Source organism: Schistocerca serialis, chromosome 1 (assembly GCF_023864345.2).
Source record: "Schistocerca serialis cubense isolate TAMUIC-IGC-003099 chromosome 1, iqSchSeri2.2, whole genome shotgun sequence".
In the NCBI taxonomy this organism is placed as follows: domain Eukaryota; kingdom Metazoa; phylum Arthropoda; class Insecta; order Orthoptera; family Acrididae; genus Schistocerca; species Schistocerca serialis.
In genome coordinates this window covers 297,660,086-297,679,676 of record NC_064638.1, presented here as the reverse complement: position 1 = coordinate 297,679,676, position 19,591 = coordinate 297,660,086, and the positions used below count along the sequence as shown (strand labels likewise).

General features: G+C 35.1%; 1 protein-coding gene across 1 annotated transcript in view; it reads left to right on the top strand.

Moving 5' to 3' along the window:
- Positions 1–10,511, top strand: part of LOC126468113 (carbonic anhydrase 3-like) — a 65,573-nt gene extending 55,062 nt beyond the window's left edge. Inside the window, exons 6-7 of the mRNA XM_050096527.1 lie at positions 9,847–9,989; positions 10,430–10,511. Of these exons, the coding sequence (XP_049952484.1) occupies positions 9,847–9,989; positions 10,430–10,511 (225 nt within the window). The remainder of the gene's footprint in view (positions 1–9,846; positions 9,990–10,429) is intronic.
- The last annotated feature ends 9,080 nt before the right edge of the window (positions 10,512–19,591 follow it).

The following is a 19,591-nucleotide window of genomic DNA, read 5'->3' as shown; positions in this document are numbered from 1 at the left end:
TTATTCCTCCATCATGGCAAGAGTTTCTGCCATACACTCCAGTACCATTCGTTTTGTTTATTCGATCTTATAATTACAGCTTTTATTTTCATAAACGCAACACATTAACTGTAGCCAGGAATATAATTTATTAATAGGATATGTTTTACGAGTGTTTGAAATATTTATTCTTCCTTAGGAGTAGTTGAATAACATTATTTGTGAGAATCAGTCCTAATTCGCCAATATCTATATTTGATGGTGTTGTGGAGACCAAGATCCTAGATTGAGAAAATTACGTTTCCTCCAGCTTTAATATAATAGTTATGTATAATATGGATGTTATTATCTTCGTAGTAATCTGTATTAACAAATTAGACTTAGTTTACAGGTAGAGGATCAAAACGATAGGCAGACAGAACGTAGCTTTCAGTATTTCTTGGTCTTCACTTTCTGGAAGGTGTACTAGTCTATGCCATCCTGCTTACATTTGTCTGTAGTAACCTCCCCCTACGACCAGTAGACAATATGAAGAAGAAAATCTTAAATAGGGTTGGCTTAAGTATGTATAATGGGATTTAAGTTTGGTCAATTCATTGGTTCCTTTAGGTATCTTCCATATCAACGTATAGAAATTCTATGTATGGTGTATTACTTTAACAAAGTCCTAAAATGAGAAAAAATGTTCCGCAGCTAAAATATAATACTTACATATAATATCTATGTCATCTGTGTTGAACTCTGTGTAAACGAAGATTGTCTGCAATAGGCAAGTCTGCCCCCTATTTTTGTAGCTCATCCTACAAGTTGCATTATGTATGGCTCTCAGTCCTCTTTTTTTGAGCAAAGTAAAGTATGGTATTGCCTCCTACAGTATTCTGCGACATACACATCCCTTCCTCATTTATAAATGCAATTTGCGTACGACAAATAGCCAGTACTGCTGCAGATAAAGGGAATCAGATTTCCACCAACAGATAGTCTTTTTTGTAGTTATTGATGTTTTGTTACGCATCCCACCATTAACAAATGTCCCATTAAAAACTAAGTCATTTACGACATATGTTTCCTCTCCTGATTTTGGAATGCAATTTGCTTATGAAGAATAGCCAAAACTCCAGCGGATCAATGGAATAGATGTGTATCATTGGTTTCCACCAACATATAGTATAAAATACGCCTGGCAGTTTCCCTTTATACTAGAGCACTGCTGTGTGTCTCTGCATACCTCCCATTACAAAATGTTTCATTAAGACGCTAGTCTTCCTGGCCGTACACACTTCAACTTCCATCTTTCTGGTTTTGAAATGCAACTTTCTTATGCTGAAAAACCATTACTCCTGCAAAGCAGTGAAATCGAATGCGTAACGTACATTTCCGTATATTTACAGGCAAATAATTAAAAACTGTACAGAACACAGTTTATAAACTTTTCTCAGTCATGATTGTCTGGAGACTGTACCTCCCCATAGATACACCTTCGCGTGTTCTTATTACCCAATTAGACAAATTTCAGAGCGGCACTAATGCTACAATTAGGTGTCAATCTTGAAAGTAAGTAATTCTAATCAGTAATACCCAACATTTTGGTAGTATTGTGAAGAACAGCATCCTGAATTGGAAAAAAATTATGTCAAGCTGTAATAATGTGGCACTCATGCATAATATTGTTCTTGTTCAAAGCGACAGCAGCTGTTGCAGCAGTCTTGGGGGTCGATCCGTTAGCACACCCATTTTTAACATCATGCAGCTCCACTTTCAATAATAGTTTGTTTGTGTAAAACTGCACTGCAGTAATTGTTACTGTTTAAATCATGGGATGCAAACAGGCAGTTGCTGGCTGTTATTTAGCATTGCTGCTCTGACAAGTCAACAGTGGCAGTATTGACCTAACACATAGTGGCGTGGTTAGGCGGTCACAGTTACGAGCGATGAGGGAGAGCAAACTCCGAGGAAATGAGTTTAGAATCTATGAATGTGTATCTCAAATGCGATGTAAAACTATGCAGAGTATCAAACCTCAGCATCTTATGTTTTAAAATTATGATAACTGACTTAAAATTAAGTGAACAGCGACCAGTAATATTAATTGCTGATGGAAGTAATGGAGATGCATGATGACAAAATGTATGCAGTCATTACAATTTAGTTGTTTAGGGGTTGGCCACCAATTTTTTGTATGAATTGTTTTGAATCTATTACCAACAGTTGTGGAACTGTAATGGAGGTCACCAATTATACAGGATGCGTTTTATCTCTCTCCTGTTGGGTAGTGACCTAAGAGGAAAGCGAGTGCTATATAGATATTAGCAACAAATTCCGTTATTCGCTCATCAACCTTACCACCATATTTTTCAATGTTTCTCATATTCTCCATGTTTCTTCCACATTTGTGTATTTTTGCATGTTTTCAATGCTTTCCATATTTTTTCCCATATACTTCGTGTAAATGTTGAAGAATAGTTCTCACTTGTTGCTTGCCCTACCAGGTTTCTGTAGCATTGAACAGTGATTCGGATTTCCCACAGCGCCAGAGACAATCTTCGAAGTGTCCGCAAGATCACTGGTAACTCTTATTGCAAACGTCAACCCAGAAAAAGTTACATCAACATCAATGCTTAGTGTTAAAGTCAAACCTTATATACACGAAAACGCATATGTATTGTGAATAACATAACCAGTTCCCTGGAATTCTTTCTCTTGTACACAGAGGTCATGGTTCCATGTTAGGTAAACACAAATGTCCATTTTGTTAAAAATCCGAGCAATGTCTTGCATTACATCCGCTTCCATAAAGTGATAAAAAATCATGTATACGAACCTGATGCAATAGTCCAGGCATTTGATCCATTAGAACATGTGTTTTAATCTTGGGCAAATCCACTTGATATGACACAGCCATAGGTTTTTTGTTCTTCCTACTTCCTCGAAACCGCTTCCAGCGGTTCTGTGCTAATTTTTTCCCCATTTACGTACTGCTGATGCAGTATTGGCCATGTGTAGAGGAATATGGCAGATTCGTCTTGACATCATGTCCCTAGAATAGCCCAACTTTCCACTATTAAAGCATATACTTGTGGTATCATCAGCCTATTACCTAGTGCTTACAGTAAAGTCCTGCAGCTGATGATGCAAATTTCGATTTCTCCTTGTGTATAAGTACATATCTCTAGTGATGTCTTGTATACCCATTCTGTATCCGCTTTCTTCCACATATTACGTGTTCTTCGAAATTCTCTATATTTTTCCATAATCTCCATAGTTTTCATATTTTTCTCGTTCCATGCGTAAATTGACAATAATATTTCTGCTCTTATTGGTTATCCTATTATGTTTCATTAGCATCCATCAGTGACTCGGATTCAACGTCAAGCAAAAGACAATCTGCAAAGTTTTTGCTGAATCACTTGTTCCTCTTCCCCCAACGTCACCCACAAAAATTTCCAGCGACACACAATGCTAACTGAGAGAACCAACCCTACTATACACTAAAAGACGCATATATTGCGGAGGAGATGGAGTGCTGATGTTATCTATCTTAAGTATATCATTATGTTTAATGATTCTTACAATTTCTACCTACAGCATATGACCAACTTATAATTATGACAAGCATTTCTACTTTTTTCTATTTTAATGACACCGATTACTGTCCAGCTAAGGATGTCATAACTTCGTACACGCTCTAAGGATACGAGACGTCGGTAAGAGATGAAAATAATGTTCAACTGTGCACTATAAACATCTTTCTCTTTCATCATATCCAAAAAGACGTATGGGTTTATAAATAGACGTTTTCTATATACCTAATGTAGTAAACGCTGTCGAATCATCAGTTTTCTGCAAGTACAACAATGTGTGACCACTTTGAATTAGAATATACAGTAAATCCAGATATATTGTCTTCGCATTTCACATAAAGATTTTTTCCGAGCAATATTAATGATATGTGAGTAGCAGTTGAGCAGTCGTGCTTCCTTTGGCACTAGAGCACTTCTAGTGTTTTAACGGCTTCCTTTTCTGGACGAGTAACCACCTATGTTGATTATGCTCTCTGATACAGATACTCTTGCTTGTCAGTGTGAACAGCACATACGTACAGGGGCTGTCAATATTAGATCTGCTGCTGTTTTTAATAATTTTCAATATCAGCCAAGTCGTTACGTATCAAACGCATATATAAATGCTACATATCAGAAGAGAAATAGCTATTATTAAACAGAGCGTTATTCAATCAGTCTGAAGCGGCGTCCGCATCGGACGCGTCGCGCTGCGCAAAACCAAACAAAGGGGTTCACCGCTTACAGTGTGGACGGCAAACCGTGTAGCTATGTGGAGCAACGACAGATTCGCAGTGCCAGTATATCAAAAGAAAGGGCTCGTTTGTGCACACTCCCTTTGGAAGAAGTTTCTCGTTACCGAACCAGATCGAGATGGCAGTATAGCGGCGGGAGGTGTGTAGATTACGTTATAATAGATATTAAATCGTCGGCTGTCCGTGACCAACTTCTAGGATAGGGATATGTTTATTAACTGGTTCAACACGCTCTGCTATGCTCGCGTAGACTGTATGGTCTGCACAGATTTTAAAAAAAATTCTTTTTCTTCAGTCTAATTTGTGCGTTGTCACGGCCATTGTTTATGTGTAACTGTACACACTGTGCAAAAAGCTATTGTAGTAGCTAGAGCTAAGATAACTGATATTTGATTTATCGGTCAGAAATAAAACGTACATCTCAGCATTTCTGGAAATTAAATCTCTATTGAGGGCGATCAGGAGGCTAGAGTTCGTTTTCTGAGAAAAAAGTAATTATTAAAGTACTGTTGATGCTAAAGATAAATCTATAAAAACTGGTTGGTATTGACTTCACAGTTAGAAAAAAAAGTGTTTCAGTGGTTTTCGGAATTAAGTTTCAAAGGGGATGAAATAGGTCATGCAGAGGGCTACGAAAATATTTCATTACGAGAGTATGTATAAACCTAAATCTATGAAAATTCGTGTTTCGGTTCTAACCGGGAAATGAAATAACAACTGTAACAGTGTTTTAGGAAATTCAGGTCATAAGGGGGTGAAATAGGAGATGAAAGTCTGTATGCAAATGCTTCATTATGAAAGAATTTTTGAAGAGAAATTTATGAATTTTTGGTTGGAAATAAAAAAATATGTGTTTTCAATGTATTTTGAATTTCAACCCCAGGGGGTCAAATAAATGCTTTAATAATGAAATAATTCCATAAAAACTTTCATCCCGTATTTCATACCTTTAGAGGTTGAATTTCGAAAAACATTGAAGTATGTACTTTTTAATTTCTAACCGAAAAGCCAAATACGAAATTTCATGAATGTTTATAAATCTTTTAATCCCTTATTTCACCCCATTAGGGGTTGGATTTCCAAAAATATTGAAACATGTATTTTTTTGTTTATGACCGAGAAGTGAAATACCAGTTAATGGTAGTTATGTTTTCAAAATTGCCTTAAATGGGACATTTTTCAAAAAAACTTTCATACACTGTTTCAGGTTTTTCTGACCAAATATAGAAAAATCCTTTCTTAAACGACACAGGAAATTTCAAGTTTCTATCCTTAGTGATTTTGGCTAGTCGTTGATGAGTCAATAAGTGAGTCAGTCAGTCGGGTCATTGACGTTTATATATAGAGATAATGTTCCTTCTTCATTTACAACATTCTTATTTTATAATTACTGCCCAACGCGGTTTGGAGCTACAACTCTGTTTTGAAACATCACTGTTCAAACTACTGGTACTTAAAGATAAGTAGGATTTATCCCTATATGAAGACTTGGTTGCGCATTAGTATCATGCAGTGTAATATTATACCCACTAGATGCAATATCAGCCTATTCAATCAAATTATTATATCCTGATGAATCCTTATTTGTTACTGGACTAATGGCTGATACTAGCTGTTCTTGGATTTGTGCTGGTTCTAAAGGTGCTTTCGAAAAGTTATCGCACGTCATAAATGGATTGGAATGCTTATCACCATTAAATGTATATCGTTGAGCACACGTTTTTGAGTTACAGAAATGGGAAATATATCAACGTTAGTAACTTTTGGAATTTTAAGAAAACCTAAAGTTGTATTCATAATTTACAACAGTTCCAGTACGCAAATCTGCATCAACTTCACAAACACACGATTGTACACACTTGCAGCCCCAATTATGTAAACTTTATCTTTTGAGCTAGATACACGTACATAGTAGTATTTCAAATTAGTGGGTTGTCCGAATTGATGTGCGGGAACTGTAGTTAGAAAAGCTTATTCATCATTTTTATATCCATACCATGATTTCCATATTGGTGAAAAATTACGTTTATGGTCTATACTATGACTGCATAGACATACTAGTGCAATGGCGTTACATCTGCTTCAGTTTCTGATCTGCATCTGACTACACAAGACGCGTTTTCTGCACTGGTGAAAACTTCCACTTTGTTCTTAGAGTTTGAACAATTAACCATTTTTATGATACTACTACATGATGAGCCATGTCGTTCAATATGTAAGTGCAACAATGACTGAGACAGTTTGTCGGATGCTTTGAAGACACACCAAACTTGCAGATGAGTCCAGAGAATACAGTGTTTTGCCATTCTTTCCTTCATTTTACTGAATTGCTATAATTAGTTGTTGATTCTGTTTACAGTTCAGTCGTACTGACCAAGTTTTCAAAATCTTCTGACAACATCAATGAAAATATTTAATCTTTCCTTTTTTTGAGAGTCATCTAGTTTCTGACTAGTTCTACTTTGTCAATCGAGAATTGCTCTGCTGTGTCAACGCTTTATCATCTCAGAGTAAAATTTGCATCCAAGGTTCTCGGTTATTTCTTGGATGTATTCCAATTTACAGTCTTGTACACTCAACAGTTTCCTCTAGTAACGTCTGATTTCGCATGTCCTATCATCCTGTCCCTTCTTCTTGTCAGTGTTTTCCATATGTTTCTCTCTTCGTCGATTCTAGGGAGGACCACTTCATTCCTGAGTTTGTCTGTACACCTGATTTCAGCATCCTTCGACAACACTACATGACATATACTTTGATTCTCTTCTTCCTAGTTTTAGTACAGTCCATAAATCACTTCCGTACAATGCAACGCTAGAATCGTAAATCCTCAGAGAGTTCTTCCTGAAATTAAGGCCGATGTTTCATACTAGTAGTCTTCTTTCGGCCATGAATGCCTTCTTTGCGTCCCCCATACATCTTCTGTCATGTATAATTTTGTTTCCAAGGTAGCAGTATTTCTTTACTTGCTCTCCTCTATAGTACCTAATTTTGATGGCAAGAATCCCACAAATATAATTTCCTATTCCTCACTGCTTCTGACTTTCTGCTGTGCGGGATTAGTGAGCGGTCTTAGCTGCTGCAGTCATGGACTGTGCGGCTGGTCCCAGCAGAGGTTCAAGTCCTCTCTCGGGCATGGGTGTGTGTGTTTGTCCTAGGATAATTTAGGTTAAGTAGTGTGTAAGCTTAGTGACTGATGACCTTAACAGTTAAGTCTGATAAGATTTCACACACATTTGAACATTTTGTTTTGACTTTCTACAGTTTTCTCTCAATCCATATTTTGCGCTCAGTAGACTGTTCACTGCTTTCAGTGTGTCCTGTACATCTTCTTTGCCTGCATTGAAGATAGCAATGTTATTAGCGAAAATTATAACTGATCACTGCCGATACCGAAATCACTTATGCCTTAACTACGTCAAATGGTTTTTTCTTTTGCATTGCTGTGTGGTCTACATTGTAGCATTTGGACCCAAAGGGAACTAAGACAACGCTTAAAAAGCGGGAACTCGTCGTATTGCAGCAGGCGAATATTCGCAGTAACGGAAATACTGCAAGTTTGCCAAATACATCCAGAAGTACTATATTATAAGATGATTTTCAGAGGATTGCAGAGAATATGTGTCTCTAAAGTGGCAGTTAAGGAAGTTAAATGAAAGAGAAGGGCATTTAATTATGAGAAATATTACATGTAATCCTCGGTGAGCATGCATTTAATCAGCTGCCCGGAGAGTTATCTGGGAAGAAGTGTCCAACAGAAGAGTGGTACGGAAAACACCATACGTGAACACAGTGGACTGAGGCAAAAGGCTGAAATTCGCTAGGTACCTGGATGACAAAGGTTCAGACTGGGGTAATGATGTTATATTTATCAATGATGAAAAATTAAACGAATAACTATGATGTGGCTATAGCCTGATGACGAGTTGCAGTGCAGACATGTGTAATCATCTGTAAAAATTGTGGGTGAGTGCTTTAGGGTGGCGGTGTTAACTGTTATCTGGGTTTGGAGAGATTCTTTTCATTGATAGCACGTCATACGAGGAGGGACACCTAAATATCATGAAGCAAACTGTGAGTAGGAGTGTAGAGAAACTAGGGATGAGATTGACGTTCAAATTATTACAATGAAACGACTCAAACCATGCGAAAGAAAAGTTTGTTTATAATTATCTCAGAGTTATTCAGACAATATCTCAGTCGATGAGCGTTACACCATAGAGAATTTATGGAACGATTTCTGTGCAAGTACCACGAGGATTACAGCCAAACTGCAAAAGACATTAAAAAAGAAACTGAAGAAAGAAAGTAAACTAACTGGGCCTGAGATCACTGAAACAAATTGTTGGGAACGCGAAGGAGCATTTGTAAGTGTTTATAGAGCAGAAGCAGTATGCCACAAAACACTGAGATCTAATATTATTCCTGGATTGAGGAACATTTATGTCATGACTGAATACTGAAGACACGATAGTACTCCATCGTGAAATATTATTTATGAAAGTATTCTGATATATTGTTTAAGAAATTATTTACAATATTTTACATACAGGATGATTGTTAGTAACGTTTAAAAACCTCTGAAGCGACGTAGGTAACGCTGAGACAAGTAATTTAATACAGGACATATGGGGCCGCAAATGTCGCGAAATACCCCGAAAGTGGATGAGACTGTAGAGCATGTGACGTCGGCAGATGACGTACGGCGCCGCATTTGCAGCTGTTGAGCCATCGGTCTATCACATCTGATCACCCCAACACTTGTCCTGTATTTACATCACTGTGGCACCGGGCCCAAGTGCGCGACTTCTGCGGGTCTGGCTCAGGGTTTGAGTTTTGCACCTGGCGGGCAGTATTTTTTTCACTGAGTTAGACAGGTACGTGTTTACATTGAGGAAAGATTTATTATTTTATTTACAGGTCTCGCGGTCTTTGCTGGTCCGTTGCAAAATACAGTACAACAAAAACCAATGGTATTGGGTCACAAGTAAATGAGAATAGGGTTCGCAACTGCGTTGTTACCAGTAAATGAACCATCTTTTCTTTATTAAATAATCTCAGTAAACAAGAAAAGAAGAGGCAGAAGGGCAGAAACACAAGGCAAGAACAGCTTTTCATTGGTACAATAATTTTGTAACTCCCATGTTTAAAACAGATCACATTTACGTTAAGTTTTGGAAATTGCAGCATTGTCCGAATGCAAGTAGAGCATGGCTCAAGCGCCTGTTCGCGCTGAAATCCAACTCTGCACATGCGGCGAAATAAGTCATCTACTGACGTCAAATGTACAACATTTCTCATCCACTTTCTGGCTATTTCCTGACATTTCCCGCCCCATGTGTCTTACATTAAAGAAGTCGTCCCAGAGTCATATACTTTACTTCTTGGGTTTTTAACATTAGTATTAATCACTCTGTATATTAAGAGAGAGAGAAATCTTCATTTATTGAGACTTAATAACGTGAAAAAAGGGAATATTGTACTAGAAACAGTTGAAGCGACCAAGTATTAATAACAGCCTCTGCAACTAAGTAAGGTGGTTGGGACTGTTGCAGTTGGAGGCTCTGCGCAGTGTGTACGGCCTGGACGGGAATCCGCTGCTGCGTAACTGGCGGAAGGCACACCCTCCCATGGGCCGCACTGTACTGCACGTCGTCCCTCCTGGCACCAAGAAATCCGTCAAAGGCGACCAATTCAGGTACCGTGCGCTACGTGGCTGGTCGCAGAATTTTAGTCACCAGCTGTCTTTTATATAAAATAGAGAATAGAGAGAGAAAGGATAGGTATGTGTGGGAATTGGTGACTTCCGGATGCACAGGGAATTGTGGTAATGCAACACCTAAAATTTAAAATTTGTACCAGAGCGGGACACGAACCCGGATTTATCGCTTCTCGGAAGAAGTTGCCTTAATCGCTTTGGTCACCTGGACACGGTCCCTTACCACCTCAAATTTCGAACTAACCCCACGCTGCAATACAGCGTTCCTTGTCCATTAACCTCCTGCTCACAAATTACTGATTCCCACAGGAGTTCGGACGTTATTAGTGCGTCTGCACTAAAACAAACGTCAAGGAGCTGATGCACTCTTACTGACGTGTATGTATTTGAGTGGTACCTGTTCTGTCGGACATGCACAGCTCGCTAAATTTAATGAACGAGGGACGCTGGATTGCAGTGTGCGATGAGTTGGAAAATGAGTCAGACTGGGACCACGTCTGAGGAAAGTAGATGAGGCAATCGTTCATGAGAAGCGGCTAATCCGGATTCGAGTCCCGATCCAGCACAATTTCTCAACTTCTGCTATTGCATTACCACAATGCACTGTGCAGCTGTAAGTCACGAATTATCACCTGCCACTTCTCTGTCTTACCCCATTCACTATCTCAGATAATTGTATGCACAACCAGCATCATCACGAGTGCTGCCTGCTCTTCTGGACACGTGTCTGACAAGAGACTGTCAAATACATACATTTCTCCTGTTATCATCGTCTATCGTTGTCATACTGGAGGGCGTCTGAAATAATAACTGGAGCCACTTATCATTCCACATTATACCATACCCATAACACATTAACTGGAAGAATTTAGACTGTCATGGGATAACATCCAAATAATTTAGAACTTTTGAATGTTGGGCTCCATAAGGTTTCCTTTCCGTGCAGCGACCGTGGAATATATAATTATAAAAAAAAGTAGTAACCAGTAGCAGAAACGTAATTTATTCATCATGTTGCAAATCGATTGATATCTGTCATCAGCAGTGCTAAAACAAATACAAGAGACATGGCATGAAGAACAACTGCTTTAACAAACGAAAAATTGACAATAAAACATAGTTACATCAATTACACCATACACAGATGTCTAAAATTAAAATTCAGAGTCATAACAAACCATTTTCTAACTGATACGTGACATAAGTAGAAGTACTGCTCTTGGCAGATTTTATCATGAATTGACTCACCATAGGTCAACACAACAACAATACAAAATGAGGTGGCGCCACTTTGCAATAAGCACTCTCTATGCACAATACAAAAGTAATGCCAAATACAAGCAATAAAGAATATATCAAATTACAAAAAAATTGTACAGTGATAGTAATTGGTAATACCAATTTAAATAATTACAACAAGTGAAAATGTCTGAACATTGTTTGTCAGATGATAATAACAAATTAAATATATATGTCAAACCTATGATTATTAAAATTGTAAGAAGAGATAAATTCGCTAAAAACATGATTCCATTCACACAAATTTCGGAAATGTAACTTATTTGCCATAATGACGAAACCGAATACTGGTATCAATGGTCATCTACCATTCTACGTAACTACAAAAGCATCAAAAGACACATTTATGTTACTTCCAATAGATGATGCTATGTTACTGAATGCACAAATTAAAAGTTGGCAGAGTTCAGGTAAAAATTACAGTATGAGATAAACAATTGTATTCCTTAAATAATGCGATTAACAATGTGTTGCACATATAAGTAACCATATATGTCGATAACAACTTTAGATCTACTATGCAAACTATAGCCTCATGAACAAATGTAACATACACTCTTATATTTCTCATGAGTATGGTGGTAACCAATACAGGGTTTGCCATATCACTGCTGACCATGGGTGATAAAATAGGAGATAAAATATCAACCACAAAACAAGAGCAGCACGCTCAAAATATGTAAAACCAACTTTAAACACTGAAAACCATTTACCATCTACCACTTTTTGAATAAGGCTGACTCAGTTTAGGTGCGAAAATTATCAGTTGCATCAGATTTCACAAAAATAAATATCTTTTTCTTTCAAAGTTGCTACATATAAGGAGGTACAAAACCATTTAGAAAACCAAAAGCTAAAATTGTAGAATAAATAGGTGTCACTTAATGTAAGGTGACAAACAATCATCAGGAAGAGAAAAACACAACATACTGCATTATATTGTTCTAATGTGAACAAATCTGAACAACCTTGTGATCACTGATTGTCTGCTCAGTGCAGCAAACTTACATTCTAATGGCCTAAAATATTTGTTGAAGAAACGATTAGCTATGTAACTTTGCCCAAAAAATATGAAAGCTGCCGTATATCGAGTAAGGTGATACTGATAACGATATTTCAAATATTAGTAGATGGAAAAACAGTAACAACAAATCAGTTAATGTAATCTTTCATCGAACTAGATCGAATAACTGAGGGAAAAACATAGTTATTGGTGAGTACACATCATTTCCATAACGGTAGATGGCGCTGCAAAGGAATAGAACTATCAAGTATGGTGTGCATTTTTTACCTAGCTAAACAGATAAAAAGCTATTATTTTTTATTGCTGGTAGAATGGATAAAATCATGCTTGATTACATAAGCTCGATAAGGGGAAAAACACCACTATTTGTGAAGAAACAGCGAAAAGGAACCTGCAATGAACAGAGTAATTATCAAGGTTAAATGACAGGAGGACCTCATAAATGTTATTCATATTACAAACCCACAGCATCCCCAAGCAAACGTTTGAAGAACAGCCCAACACCTCTCAAAAATGCACACCACTCACCGTCACCTGCTCATTGAGAAGGCAAACATCAGGCAATCTGAGATGGAAAAAACTCCATATCCTCAAGAAGATCAAGAAAACCTCCCTTTTCAGCTTTATGCAACAACTTCACATGTGTTCCAATCGCAGGAAGCTGATGTCCACTGATAATAATGTGAGGAGCAAAATTCGATCTTTCTGCCACATCTCTTCTATTGACAGTGACATGTTCTGCAAATCTTCTTTCAATTTTTGTCCTGTTTGATCCACATAACACGCTTTACAGCTGGGAGAAAATATTTTTTTATATAAACCCCAAAATGGTGTAAATGATTGACTTTATCTACCCCATGATTTAAAATAAGTCCCAAATTATTCTTAGTAGAAAAAGATATCTATACCTTGAGTTTGTCATTATGACAAATAAATTTCATTTCCTAAATGGAATCATATTTCTCGCGAATTTATCTCTTCTTACAATTTTGATGATCGTTCGAGGTGTGGCTAGAAAAAAACCGGACTAGTACTGGTGAAACAATAAAACGAATGCAATAAGGCTGAAAGTCGCGTGGCCTATCACGTGACTCTCGCTCCGCCTACTGCTCGAGTTTCATCTGCCTCCTGCACTCAGTCTGCCCGTGGCGTCTGTTTTAAGTAGTTGACGTTTTGTCTGTGCGTCGGAAAACGTTGAGTGTACAGAAAGAACAGCGTGTTAACATCAAATTTTGTTTCAAACTAGGAAAATCTGCAAGTGAAACGTTTGTAATGTTACAACAAGTGTACGGCGATGATTGTTTATCGCGAACACAAGTGTTTGAGTGGTTTAAACGATTTAAAGATGGTCGTGAAGACACCAGTGATGACACTCGCACTGGCAGACCATTGTCAGCAAAAACTGATGCAAACATTGAAAAAATCGGTAAACTTGTTCGACAAGATCGCCGTTTAACAATCAGAGCAGTGTCTGAGTTAACAGGAGTTGGCAAGGAAAGTGTTAGGCAGATTCTTCATGAAAGTTTCAACATGAACAAAGTGTGTTCAAAAATGGTTCCAAAGTGTCTCACAATTGAACAGAAGGAACGCCGAAGAATGATTTGTTCTGACATCCTGGAAAACATTGAAAGTGATCCCACCTTCTTACAAAATGTTATTACTTGCGATGAATCGCGGTTTTTTACTTACGATCCCGAAACTAAACGCCAATAGATGCATTGGAAAACTCCTGGTTCTCCACGACAAAAAAAAGCACGAATGTCAAAATCGAAATTCAAGGCAATGATGATTGTTTTTTTTGACATCAAAGGGATTGTACACATTGATTGGGTACCAGAGGGACAAACAGTGAATCACCATTACTACATTAGCGTCCTGGCTACCCTACGTGAGCGAGTACGGAGAAAACGGAACGATTTGTGGAGAAAAAAGTCATGGATCCTTCACCAAGACAATGCTCCAGCTCACAGTGCATTGTCAGTGATGGCGTTTTTGGCAAAACACAACATTCCCATCTTAGGTCATCCACCCTACTCACCTGATTTGGCCCCCTGTGACTTTTTTCTTTTCCCTAAAGTCAAGTCAGCTTTGAAAGGAACTAGATTTGAGACTGTTGAAGCAGTAAAAGAAAAATCGACGGAAGTAATGTATGGACTTACCGAAAATGATCTGCAGCATTGCTATGAACAGTGGAAAATTCGTATGGAGCGGTGTAGAGACCGAGGAGGAGAGTACATTGAAGGATATAACATGAAATTGTAAATAATTGTAAATAAATGTTTTTTCCAGCATCAGTCCGGTTTTTTTCTAGCCGCACCTCGTACTTCCGATTTATAGAAACAATGACAAACAATGTTCAGATTTGCCCACTTGTTGTAATTATTTCAATTGTTATTATCAATTACTATCACTGTATAATTTTTTTGTAATGTGATATGTTCCTTATTGTTTGTATTTTACATTATTTTTGTATTCTACATACAGGGCACTTATTGCAAAGTGGTGCCACCTCACATTGTCTATTTGTAGTGTTGACCTATGATAAGTCAGGACAGAAATCTGCCAAAGACAGTACTTCTACTTATGTCATGTATAAGTTAGAAAAATGATATGTTACGACTGTGTATTTTAATTTCAGACACCTGTGTATGTTGTAATTGGTGTAACTATGATGTAATTGATGTTATCCCAACCAAGTCTATGGAACGTTCTGAGATGGCGTTTGCTGTACAAGCCCTACCAATTACAACTTATGCAGGCCTTCATCCTCAATGACAAAGAGAAGTGCCTCAAATTTTTTGGCTGTGTGCTACAAAAGATGGAGGATGACACATTTCTACAGTTGTAATTTTTAGTGATGAATCAATGTTCCCTCTCAGTGGAAAAGCCATCAGACATAATGTTCGCATTTGGGGTTTGGAAAATCCACATTCACCATTGCAACATGAAAGAAACTTATCAAAGATCAACTTATTTTGTGCCGTATTCCATACAAAGATCTATGCACCATTTGAAGAAAAAACTATAATAGGAATGGTGTACCTGGATGTGTAGAAACAATGACTGTTCCCTAAAGGAAATCAACAGGTTGGGTGCTCCATGCCATTAGCACTGTGATGTACAAAGGGTTTTGAATGAATCCCTTCCTCAGCTCTGGATCAGTCACAGGGGCTTGAGGACCTCTGCACTTCTAGCCACCGAATTCTAGTGAAGGAAGCTGTTTACATCCCACCTCTACCAACTACTCTGAATGATCTGCAGAACAAGATCATTGCTGCAAACGATAACAGCAGATACAACTTCGCTTGTTGGAAATGAGTTTAGCTACCACATCGATATTTGCCATGCAGCCGGCAATGGCCACCTTGAACATTTATGACATTTGTAATTATTGAATAATTATTAAAACCTAAATAATAATATCTTATTAACTTTATTAAATTGGTATGAAACAATATTAAAAGAACTTTGGAACTTCTTCATTTCATTGGTATTAAGCTTGTTCATTTTGGATTTGTACATTGTTAAATATGAAGTTTTGAAAATGAGTCCATCATGTACAGTAACCCAGTAGATTAATTAAATTACAAACAACTAGATACAAATCAAAAATTTATCCTTGTGATAGATGTTCAAGATATTCTTATTCACAAGAAAAATTAGACGATCAGGAAATGATCGTAAAGGGCATAAAGAACTAAAAATAGATATGTCTGTAGCAGGTGAAATATTAATTTTAAAAATTATAATCATTACAAGCACCTTTTGTGATTTATTGAGCTTTGCAAAGTCTTCTAAAAGATGTTATCACTATTCAACCACATCCTGAAAAATTTTACATCAATAAATATTAGAAACATTTAACAATTTCATTTATTTATTATGTTGAATGTTCTGGTGGTGTATATAAAAATCATGTTATGTATATTGATAAAGACACAGTGAAAAAATCTTAGAAATATAAAAATAAGAATCCATAGAAATTAAAGAAATATATGGTCAGAATGTAACAAAGATAACGAGAGAAACCAAAATGAAATTAATTTTCACAATTAAAAAATTTGTTTTTATGTAGAAAAGAATTTACTGTTGATGAGAAAGGTAAGAAGTCAGTGCCATTTAACAGGAAAATTTGAGGAAGTACATTGTAATTAATTAAATCCTAATGTAATTCCAGTTTATATTCATGTACAATGAACTGTGTTCTTTTGTTTATTAAATCATTAGCAATAGATAAAGAGGATATTAAAGGTACTCCAAATAATGGTAAAAAATGAAAATCACTCATTAAAAAAGCTGAAGATGGGTTAACATTAAGGTTTTAAGATACGCTTAACTTTACGGCTTCAAGTATTGGTAAATTAGCCTCTAATCTAATAAAAGAACAATATAGTGAAACAGCAAAATATTTTAAAGGTCAACAATTAAATTTAATAATTAAAAAAGGTGATTATCCTTGTGAAAATATGGATTCCAAAGAAAAATTACAAGGAACAAAACTAACTAAAAAAGAATGTTTTTATTCAAGGCTTAATAAAGAAAATTTAATTGTTAAGGATTATATTCATGCTAAATTAGTATGGAAGAATTTTGTATAAGAAATTTAAACTATATGTTGAATATGATATTCTAATTTTAGCAGATATTTTGGAAAATTTTAGCAATACATGAATGAAATACTATAAACTCGATCCATATTGCAATTTTACCCTTGTTTATGTTGGGATTCTTTGTTAAAAATAACAAAAGTTGAAACTGATTTATTAGACAATTATGACATGATTTTATTTATTGAAAAGTGAATTCGAGGTTGAATTTCTGAAACTATTAAAAGTTGAGCTAAATCAAATAATAAAAAATAGAAAGATTTTAGAAAGAAAAATTATGAAGTAAATGGCATATTCAATGGAGAATAATTTATATTTTTAAAAATTAAAAATATTGATTGGTTAGACCCAAAATGTTTTAATTCTGGAGAGATACTTAAAATATCAGATTATAATGAACATGCTCGTATTGTAGAACTCAATTTAAAACATCTAAGAATTTAGATAATTTCCATGAAGATTTACTATTAGCAGTAGAAGGAGGAAGTAAGTTATTAACAACATTCAATAATAAAGAAAACTATGATTTATGTTGTACAGGTCATAAAGAGTTTTTAAAATATGGATGAAAATTTAGTAATATTAATAAAGTCCTATCAGTTCAGGAATCAGTTGGGTTGGAAAAAACATTGAATTTCATCCAACATGAGAAAAAATGATGCTAATTAATTTGAAGAAGATTTCTATAAATTAATGAATAATTAACTATATGGAAAAAACATGGAAAATATTAGAAATAGACAAATTATTAAAACAAAGGCAAATCCACATCAGTATGTAACAAATACTTCAGAACTAGATACTACTATATTTTCAAAAAATCTAGCTGCGGTTCACATAAAAAACAAAAATAAAACCCTGCTACCAATTTATATTGGAACAAGTATTGTAGATACTTCGAAAATAAAAGTATGTGATTAACATTATGATGTAATATGCGAACTTATGGTGATGATATTGTTTTTAATTTTATGGATACAGATTTGATTATTTGTGTTGTAAGAACTGAAAATTTTTATAAAGAAATGAAATAGATGATAAACGAGTTTGACACAAGTGATTATTCCAATCATGATGTATGGGGAATTCCGCATCTAGACAAGAAAATTACAAGACAAATGAAAGATGAAAACTATGAAAAAATTTTCTTGTGGCCCATTAGTTTAAAATCGAAAATGTATACTTCTAAAGTTGTTGTTGAAGAAGTGAAAGAACCTAAAGGCTTTAAAAATCTGTTGTAGAAAAGTGAAATAGAAATAAAAATTGTTTTGTTAACTAAACAAAACAACATATGAAAAAGAAATTAATTAAATCATTTAAACATGAATTGTATGCAGTGTAATGTAATAAAATTGTTTATAGTTCTGACAATTATATTACAAGATGGAATTAATCCATTATTCCATGGATAAACCATACTAAGTCAAACAAAACAATAGATTATCATAAATGATTTACTATATGAATTACACAGTTGTATGGGAGATTAAGAAAAACAATCAAACAAAAATGAATCGGTTTTTATTATTTTTTGTGATATGTTAATCTTTGATGTGTTTTCAATTATGAATTACAAACCAGTTTTCCACAAAAACATACAACTATTCGATAATAAGATTCTTAATGTTTTTGAGTTTTTGATTATTCTTAAATCCATTTTTGAAGAAAATGTGCGTTTATTCCAATTATTAATACGTTCTGTGAAATGCTCATATTTATTTTATGTATATTCCTTTTGTTTATTTTTTGTGCAGACCCTGTAACCCATTTTTTAGGTGTATTGATATTTGTAATTTTTGTTTCATTATATATTTCTTTATCTTGTTTCACAATGAATTATCGATTTTGATATCACATTCCACTTTTTGAAGAAAGAAATTATATTCAAATTTAAGAAATTAAATGTCTAATGTGTGTTATTTCAAAATTTTTAGAACACAAATAAACTAACTAAATATATTTATAATTATAACAAGTTTGTGATAATTATTGATGAAAACTGTAATCCATGGTTTAATGCCAAACTTAAGTATTGGAATATAAAAAGTAGGCAAAGCATTCAAACATTTTGATGATGAGGATAGTATTACATTAGAAAACTTAAAGCCCTAGTTTGGAGGTACTGATGGGAAATAAAAAATTAACTATGATCGTCAATGAAGGAAGTTATTTTTTAATTTTAATCTAAGAAAGGAAAAAACATATATTACCAATGATATTGAATGATAAATTCAAAAACATACCGAATATGAATTAAATATTAATGTGAGTAAATTTATGAATCAGTGAGTCATTAAAAGATTTGAATAAAATGTTAATATTATAAAAACTTGACATGAGACATGATATGGCATTGTAGAAATCTTACATTAAACGAATGAACACATAACTAATTTATTATCACTTGTTTCAGTATTACCTGATTAAATCTTAATAGCTTCTTTTTTTGTTATTTTGTATTTGACAATAATAATGTTAATTATGATTATTATATTATTCCAAAACAGTTTCAAAATGTTGAAAAAGAAAAAATTGTAGTAATACATATACAAATTGTGAGAATTTGTAAGAATTAATTATGTGCGAATTTGATTAAATTTGTATGAACGAATCTAAGAAGCTTTAAGCATTTATGATGATATAGCTGATCA